We start from the raw sequence: 9,602 nt of genomic DNA on the forward strand, positions 1-9,602 counted from the left end.
AAATTGGCCTCTGACATTTCTCTGGCCCAATCTCTTTCCTATCGTTCTTACTGCTTAGAATAAGTGAAACATACACAGAACTTGCTATGGGCAGAAAAGAGTTAAAGGAGAACCAGATTCTGTGCAGTGGAGTTCACAGGCGCCATATTTTTCTCTTCTTCCAGCACTTCAGCATTTTCCATTACTTTCAGCGCATACGCAGTTGTTGCAATCCGGAATTATTACTGAAGAGAAGAAGATGGCGTCTGTGAACTCTACTGCACAGAATCTGCACTGAGGGGCAAGTAAAGAGGTAGGGGCATTTACCAGGGGTAGCAGCTAGGCTGGGGGGAGCAGGGAGGGGGTCTATGTAGGGTAGAGGGGTAGGGGTTTTTATAATTAAGGGTTTGGTTTTCCTTTAATGCTCTGTGTTTCAGAAAGGGCAAAGGACCTACTGGCCATAGACGCACAGATCCTATCATACGAATCGAGGATTTGTACGATTTTCGGATCATGCCGACGGCGGAGATCGGTCGGTTTGATTTTGACCCGACCGATCCCGCCGGAGCCCACTGCGCATCGTAATCGGATTGTTCAGCCATATGGCCAAACGTTCAGATTACCCCCGATATAGCCATGCTCGTTAATGGCATATCGGGGAAAGATCCTTGCGTCTATGGCCACCTTTACTGTCAGAATATAGCCAAATAACTGTGTGTCGGTTGATGACAAGTTTTTTGCTAGAGGTTATCTATGTGAAGGCTCTGTGTGCAGGAAAGCTGATGTCTGAGGGAAAGGTTAGGCTCAAGAGTTCTGCTTCTGAAAGACAGTGCACAGTTATTGTGGAGAGGATCCACCCACCACCACCAAGTGTGAATACAGATATGATTTTGTCATTAATAAAATAAGTTCTGTTCATATTCGCTGCCTCCTGTTTGTGCACATTTTAAATTTGTGCGCAAACGTGTGTGAGCAAACCCCTTTAAGGTTTGATTATGGAGATTTTCATTCATCCAGGTCATGGTATCACGGCAGCCATCAGGGGGGGACAGGGGGGAAAGTTGTAGGGGGCCCTGAGGGTAAGGGGGGCCTGGCACTTTCTTGATTAGCCGGGCCCCCCTGCTTTCTGAGAGCTGCTGACTTCGGGAAGGCAGGGCGGGAGCACAAGGGGAGGTATCTTCTGTCCATGACTTCCCCTTATTGGTCACTGAGTTTAAGGCCTGGTTGAGCTGCTCAGGGATTGGATAGCTGAGGTTTAAACTTCTCCAACAGCTCATCCAATCACCATGCAGCTTTACCAGGACTTGAAATTCTGTGACCAATAAGGGAAGAAAATGCTGTCACTGGAAGAAGATGCAGCCACCTGTGCTCCCCTCGTCCCTTCTGTAGTTGGCAGCTCACTGACAGCAGGTGGGCCACACTAATGAAATAAGTGTAACATGGCAGGGCCCCCCTAAAGGTAACCCTTTGTGGTCCCTGTTGTGTGATGGGGCCCTGGGCACCAATTTTTTTTTAAACTTCTGGGGGGGGGCAAGGTTTTTTTACATGGATGTTTAAGGGGGCCCTGGCCACCAATAGTTTTTCCCCATGTGGGGTCCTAGCCACCAATATTTTTTAATGGAGGGCCCTGACCACAAATGTTTTTTTTAATGGGGGGGCCCTGACCACCATTATTTTATTAACATGTGGGAACAATAGCCAATGTTTTTTTTTTTCTTTAGTGTGTGTGTGTGTGGGGGGGGGTGGACCTGTAGGTGGGGCTTGTGGTGGGTGCAGCCCAGGGGGCCCAGGAAATTTTTTCGTATAGGGCCCTGCAATTTCTGATGGCGGCCCTGCATGGTATATCTAGTATAAGTAATTCTGAAACAACTGGACTTGATGAGTAATCATTGAAGACATTTCACTACTCATCCGGGCAGCTTCTTCAGTTCAACTGACTGGTGTGGGAAGTTCTCGGCATATAAAATCTTTAAGGTTTGTCCAATTCCCAAACCAAATCCTGGATTTGGTGTGTTCCTAATGCAATAAGTGGGTAAAAATCTGCTTACATTCATCTGTCTGTCCAATACTGATCCCAGGGTCTTGACAACCTATTGGAAAAACTATCAGTGATGTCTGGGTGTAATGAGTAATCAATCAGCAGCAAATGAATGTTTGTTTTGTGCTACAATGCTACAAAACAAGATTTGCTCTATCAGGACTGAGCCACTATATTTAATAATCAAATTATTTCCATGTAAATATTCTACTAACTACCTGGTTGCCAGGCTTGTAAGTGCAATTGACTGTAATTGGCTACACTATCACACACATCACAGTTGTCTGTTCCCAGAGGAGAGATGAAGGAGGTAACCATCTGTCAGTAAACGAAAGCAAAGAAGCTTGGAACTCAGTAAAATGATGGGATTATGGGATGCACAGAGATATCTCTCCTGTATGTACATCTCTCTGAGGTTAAATCAATGTCAGGAATCCCAATGATCCCACTGTAGTGTTTTATAACTCACAAGAGATCAAGATATATAGCCCTAAACCCTTCAACTTTATGTATGTATAACTTTATTCGTAAGGATTTATGTGACCAGAGGAGTGTCCACTTTTCAGCCTCCGTAGGACTATTGCTTTCAGTGGTGTCGGCTAATGAAATTTCTAGTTGGCAGTTTGCTTGTGCTCTAAGGGGGTCGCTGGGCCGCCGTTCCCCTTGTGGTGTGTTTGTGTGCATGGAGGAGACGTGATGCATCTTCACCCTTTTAATTAAATAAACATACATGGGGGTAGTACACATGCCCGTGTAGCCTCCTCCTGCCGCTGCCATCCTGTGGTCAGCCCCGGGCATACTCAGATGGGCACAGCGATGGGGAGCAAGGGAATATAGGTGAAACCTTCCCTCACTCTGCGCCGGCTGTAATTGAAAAAACGCCGGCGCTAATCGCACGCGGTGGTTAGTTTGCCGACGTCGCCCGTAGTTTCCTTGTGAGGCAACTTCGGAAAATGAATCGCCGCGTGTGATTAGCGCCGGCGTTTTTTCATTTCAGCTGGCGCAGAGTGAGGGAAGGCATTTGGGGAGATTAGTCGCCAGGTGATCAAATCTCCCCAAAACGCCCAGTGTGGACTTAACGTTACCTGCCCAGTGTGGCTCCATTCTCCTTTATATCTGTATCTGTAGTAGGCTATGGGTCTGCACCTAGCATCTTGAGGGGCCACAGACTGCCTTTCTCTATAATATGCTAAGGCTCAGTGCTTTCTAAGGCTTAAATCAATATGATTTAGTGAGTGACCCCTTGATTTCCTGCATAAGTGTTTTTTTTTGTTTTTTTTTTGCTTGTGTGTAGAAATTGTACAAAAGACGCAAGCTAATCAAATGTGGATATTGCTTTCTTGGCTTTTTCACATGTCCCTGTGTTCCTTTGTACCTGCACTGAATAAAAAGTGCAATATTTCTACTAACATAACCCTGATATTAAAGGCACCAAAATGATTTCCCCTATGTCTTTTAACCAATGCAGTGCAACACTACATTATATTTCCGTTACTTTAGAACACTTTCATTTTTTGGTGTTACTGTTCCTTTAATACACAAATATATGTATTTATCTATTTATCATCTACAGTATAAATAGTACAAAAAAATGTAATGGTAATGTAATGTGTATTGTGCAATATTTGTACAATGCTGATCTTTCTTGTGCCATTGGCATAACTAGAAATGACTGACCCTTACCCCCAGTGATCTGTGTAGTAAACATTTACTAGAATGATAAGCAAAGAAACTATTGTAACATTTCAAGATAACCAGGTCTCTTGGGGAAATTGTGACTTGCAGCTTAAAGGGCAATTCCCCTTCATTAGCAAAACTGTAATAACACAAAAAAAACACAGAAATGTGTTCAGACTTTCATGACCTGCCAAATTTTGTAAAAGGAACATGGTAATTAGGGTGTGTGGCCACAAAAACGGGCATGGTCGCAAAAATTCAAATCTTTTTGTCCCTTTTTGTATTTCCAATATGTTGGAAGGTATGTGAACTGCCCGCATAGTGAAAAGTGAACAACCTATAGTGTGTTTGTGACATGTCCAGGCAACTCTACATGCAAATCAGCTGTTTACTTGTTTATTGTCAGTTCACACCAGTGTGTGGACTGGATCCTCTGTGTAGGAGAAGGCTAAGATAAATGTCTTACTGATGGTCACTGATACATGTGTTAAATACAGCGCTATGCGGGACACCCGACACAGGTGACAGGCTCATTCACATTAGAAAATTTGTCAGGGCAATTCAGACACTCGCAAATACATTACAGTGTATTGAAAAATGTCACACACAAGTGTAATCTGACCATCCACATGTGGCCTAATTCTATTGATGGGTCACATCTCCCGCTAGTAGGCCATTGTTCAGACAGTTTAATAACCCCTATAAAATCCTTGTGTGTCTTTCTGTCCCAGGAGAGGAGCCACACATCAAACTTCACTGGTCACACATGTATTCTAGATCTCACACCTTCTTTTAGTTAAAGGGATACTGTCATGGGAAAAACATTTTTTTTTCAAAACGAATCAGTTAATAGTGCTGCTCCAGCAGAATTCTGCACTGAAATCTATTTCAATAAACAGCAAGCAGATTTTTTTTTTATATTCAACTTTGAAATCTGACATGGGGCTAGACATATTGTCAATTTCCCAGCTGCCCCAAGTCATGTGATTTGTGCTCTGATAAACTTCAATCACTCTTTACTGCTGTACTGCAAGCTGGAGTGATACCCCCCCCCCAGCAGCCAAACAAAAGGACAATGGGAAGATAACCAGATAACCGCTCCCTAACACAAGATAACAGCTGCCTGGTAGATCTAAGAACAACACTCAATAGTAAAAACCCATGTCCCATTGAGATTCCTTCAGTTACATTGAGAAGGAAAAACAGCAGCTTGCCATAAAGCATCTCTCTCCTAAAGTGCAGGCACAAGTCACATGACCAGGGGCAGCTGGGAAATTGACAAAATGTCTAGCCCCATGTACTTGTAAAGTGCTGTGGTTGCCTCGGGCTGGTACAGAAGCACAAAACATCATGTACAGCATTTCTAGCTACTTCTTTAGTTAAGCTTTAGTTCTCCTTTAAACCATACTCCAGACAGACACTCACTTAGACAAAAAGTCACTTTCCACATTTCACTACAATGGGCCCTGTACCCCTCACCCCCTGGCAACAAATTTACGCGTTAAGTCTCCCATGGCAGCTGGGGTGGGGTTATATTATTTTGCAAATTGTGTTTAAATTATATAGGCCCCCTGCCCCCCCCCAATAAAAAAAGCTGCTGCCCTGGGCACAGGCCCTCTGGTGCCTTTATATAAATACAGCCGTTATAAAGAAAGAATTGTTCAGTGTACCTTCCTAAAAAAGCAATACGTTTTCCGAACGAAAGAGGTGTGATTACCAAAATAATGTGTTATAGAAATGAAAAGAAGTAAAACCCCTCTCTATTCAATTGGCCACCAATTAAAGAAAATTCAAGTATTAGTGCAGCAGTGTCAGAGTTTATTAACAGTTTCGTTAACGGTTACTAACCCAGTGTTGCTTCAATTATTGGGCAGCCATTGCTGGGTTACCCAATAAAGTGCTATGTGCTAGGTGCTAATAATTCATTAGCAATTAAAAATCATGTAACAGGATTAATTAATATTGTGCTATAAAGTGCTAGTGCTTCAAATGAAATTAAGAAATTAACTTAAATAACCAGGATTAAATTGACCCAGGTGAGATTAAAGTTAATTCATTATTATATATCACACATTAAAATCCATTCATTATAGAAGATTGTAAATAACTGATTAACTGTTAAAAAGTAAACTTTACTAAATTCATTAAAATTGCTGCAAATCAATTAAGGTAATCTTTGAAGACTGCATGAAAATTGGTGAGTAATAATTAATCCATACACCCCCGTTAAAGTTATAGGGTGTTAAAAAACGTTTGCATAAAATTATTCAAAGGAGACCAGCATTGAAAGAGAAAGGAGGAATAGGAAAATTGTTAGAGGTGGAGAAGTCCCAAGTTCTAGCTGCCTGTATTTTTCTAAGTCTGGGACCCCACACGGAGGAGAAAGTAGGTCACTGGGGACTGTAGTCTCAATTTTACCTTGCTATCTTATAATTCGGAGAGCTAATCTTCCCTATAAAACTACAAATCCACAGTGCCATTGGATAACAGGTAAGATTATAAAAGAAGAATCAATGCGGTCGCAAAGGTTTAAAATCAATAGGAAATTATTTTGCAATAGTAAAAATAAGGAAAGCGCCCAGGAGACTTCACAAAAAGCGCTTCCCAGTGTGCCAACACGTGTTTCGCCTGCTGGCTTTGTCAAGGCAAAGCGCCCAGGAGACTTCACAAAAAGCGCTTCCCAGTGTGCCAACACGTGTTTCGCCTGCTGGCTTTGCCTTGACAAAGCCAGCAGGCGAAACACGTGTTGGCACACTGGGAAGCGCTTTTTGTGAAGTCTCCTGGGCGCTTTCCTTATTTTTACTATTGCAAAATAATTTCCTATTGATTTTAAACCTTTGCGACCGCATTGATTCTTCTTTTATAATCTTACCTGTTATCCAATGGCACTGTGGGATTTGTAGTTTTATAGGGAAGATTAGCTCTCCGAATTATAAGATAGCAAGGTAAAATTGAGACTACAGTCCCCAGTGACCTACTTTCTCCTCCGTGTGGGGTCCCAGACTTAGAAAAATACAGGCAGCTAGAACTTGGGACTTCTCCACCTCTAACAATTTTCCTATTCCTCCTTTCTCTTTCAATGCTGGTCTCCTTTGAATAATTTTATGCAAACGTTTTTTAACACCCTATAACTTTAACGGGGGTGTATGGATTAATTATTACTCACCAATTTTCATGCAGTCTTCAAAGATTACCTTAATTGATTTGCAGCAATTTTAATGAATTTAGTAAAGTTTACTTTTTAACAGTTAATCAGTTATTTACAATCTTCTATAATGAATGGATTTTAATGTGTGATATATAATAATGAATTAACTTTAATCTCACCTGGGTCAATTTAATCCTGGTTATTTAAGTTAACTTCTTAATTTCATTTGAAGCACTAGCACTTTATAGCACAATATTAATTAATCCTGTAACATGATTTTTAATTGCTAATGAATTATTAGCACCTAGCACATAGCACTTTATTGGGTAACCCAGCAATGGCTGCCCAATAATTGAAGCAACACTGGGTTAGTAACCGTTAACGAAACTGTTAATAAACTCTGACACTGCTGCACTAATACTTGAATTTTCTTTAATTGGTGGCCAATTGAATAGAGAGGGGTTTTACTTCTTTTCATTTCTATAACAAATAAATACAGCCGTTGTCACAGTCCCATTTTAAAAGTTAACATTTACTATGTTATAGAATGGCCAATTCTAAGTAATGTTTCAATTGATCTTTTTTTTTTTTTGTATAGTTTTTTTAGTCATTTACCTTTTTCTTCTGACTTTTTTTCCAGCTTTCAAATAGGGATCACTAACCCCATCTAAAAACAAATGCTCTGTAAGGCTACACGTGTATTATTAGTGCTACGTTCTATTACTCATCTTTCTATGGAGAGTTGTGACCCTCTCCTAATCCTATTCCAGTCTTTTATTCGCATCCAGGTGTGGTTGCTAGGGTAATTTGGACCCTAGCAACCAGATGGCTGAAACAGCAAACTGGAGAGATGCTGAATAAAAAGCTAAATAACTCAAAAACCACAAATAATAAAAAAATGAAAACCATTCAGAATATCGAATTACTCGAAATCCCTCCCCTCGTAGGGCAAATGGCTGCAAGAACGGGCCACTTCCTCTTCTAGTGACTGTTGCAATTGTTAATGTGAGGTACCGGGCGGTCAGATTATTTCAGGTTATTTCTGCAGTCAGTTTACATCAGTGCTGGCCGGCAATTTCCAATAAAAGAATCGTCACAGATTCTTCCAATAATCCGATAGGGGTGGCCACACAGACAGAAGGTTCCACCTTGTGCAAATGAAGCCTGAGGGGTAGTAATGATGTGTAGTACGGGCATATGAAAGTTCTGCCGGCTGCAATAACCCCCGCGTCTAATGAGCCCGCCCGCCATGTGCTAGAGAAGGGGTGTGGGCTCGTGTCCTGACTCCGCCCCTGAGAGCTGATATATACCCCCAAGCACCGAGCCGCAACCCCGTAGTCAATAGAGGAACGAGCAGTGCCAGGAGTGTGTTTATGGTGGGATCGCAATGACTTTCAGGCGCCTGAGGAAGCTGCATCATAAGGAGGAATATGCATCTCCTCCGGACCGGGCGGTGTACAGAGACCGGGACAAGCTGGATCCTTACAGCGCCCTCAGCAGCTACAAACAGGCCGATATGTACAAGGCTCTGGCGGTGTCCGGGGGAACCCTGCCCAGGACTAAGAAGGTAAAGCCCTAGAGATTTACATTCACTGTGTCCAACCTGCTGCTCTCACGGCTCCTGCTGAGCGGTCTCTCCCCGTGGGCTAAAGCTGAAGTCAAACAGCTGCTGATGAAGGGGGCGGGGGAGCGGGTTACCTGCGCAGGGTGGCGGATGAAGCACACAGTCACGTGCGGGGGCAAAGCTACAACTTTATTCATTTCTTGCCAAACTTTCTCAATTCATTCACAAAGGGTTAAAGAGCGGCGCTTGTGGCTCCCGACTGGGGGATGTGAGCTCATTCTTTTAAAGGGCCATTGTCTTGTTCTCCTGTGGATGTGAGTGAGTCTATTCCAGTGCTGGACCCCTGAGCTTTGTCATTCACTAACCCCCTGCCATGTACTTTCTAATTAGTCGCTGCTTATACTCTCATTATGTACCCCATCTATAGACTTGTATAATTGTATATGCCATTTACTTGTGTCACATGCCCCAGTCACTCTTCAGTCCTATCAGAAATCATTCAGCCATTCTCTTTGGCTCTTGACTTTACATTTCTTGTATTGTCACATCTAAACCAACTGTTTTCTGTTATGTAACAATTGAAAGAATCACTTTATTTATACACCTTACATTCCTTATGTTTATCTTTCTTATACACGAGGTTAAAGTTGCCACGTTGCTTTCCTCAACGGAGGCGTCCTCATGTCACACCAGTGGAACTGTAACCCTGGTAGTGTTTACTGGCCCTTTGTGTTCTGTGTATATCCTCTGTTACCAGTGCTGATAGTGGATGTTATATATATTTACAGGCCCGCACTGGCAATCTGTGGGTTCTGGCAAATGCCAGAGGGGCTGCTATAAGGTCCCATAGAAAGTCAGTAATTAGTGGGCTGGTGGGGGCTGTTTGGGCCTCTAGGTGGGCTGATTGGGCCTCTGTGTACCTGAAATGATAGGGCCTATTCTAATTCTCAGTCTGGACCTGTATATATGAATACAAAGGTCTATAAAATAAAAACCCTCACAGGGACTAACAAAATGTAATTTACTGCATAAAGGCAAACCGTATAGTGAACCTATATAGAACCAGTGTCAGACTGGGACACCAGGGACCCACCCAAACACCTTAGACCAGGGGCCCATCATAAAACCTTAGACCAGGGGCCCACTCTCAGTACTATTATTCTTCCTCTCCTCATTCAACTTCTGTTCTCCTAGTC

The 9,602-nt window shown here is 42.5% G+C and overlaps 1 protein-coding gene across 1 annotated transcript in view; it reads left to right on the top strand.

Annotated features, from left to right (window-relative positions):
* The first annotated feature begins 8,101 nt into the window (after positions 1 to 8,101).
* The window catches only part of tamalin.S (trafficking regulator and scaffold protein tamalin S homeolog), a 25,637-nt gene continuing 24,136 nt past the window's right edge, over positions 8,102 to 9,602 (top strand). The window contains exon 1 of the mRNA XM_018249971.2: positions 8,102 to 8,409. Within this exon, the coding sequence (XP_018105460.1) occupies positions 8,230 to 8,409 (180 nt within the window). The 5' untranslated portion in view covers positions 8,102 to 8,229. The remainder of the gene's footprint in view (positions 8,410 to 9,602) is intronic.

Source organism: Xenopus laevis, chromosome 2S (genome assembly GCF_017654675.1).
Source record: "Xenopus laevis strain J_2021 chromosome 2S, Xenopus_laevis_v10.1, whole genome shotgun sequence".
In the NCBI taxonomy this organism is placed as follows: Eukaryota; Metazoa; Chordata; class Amphibia; order Anura; family Pipidae; genus Xenopus; species Xenopus laevis.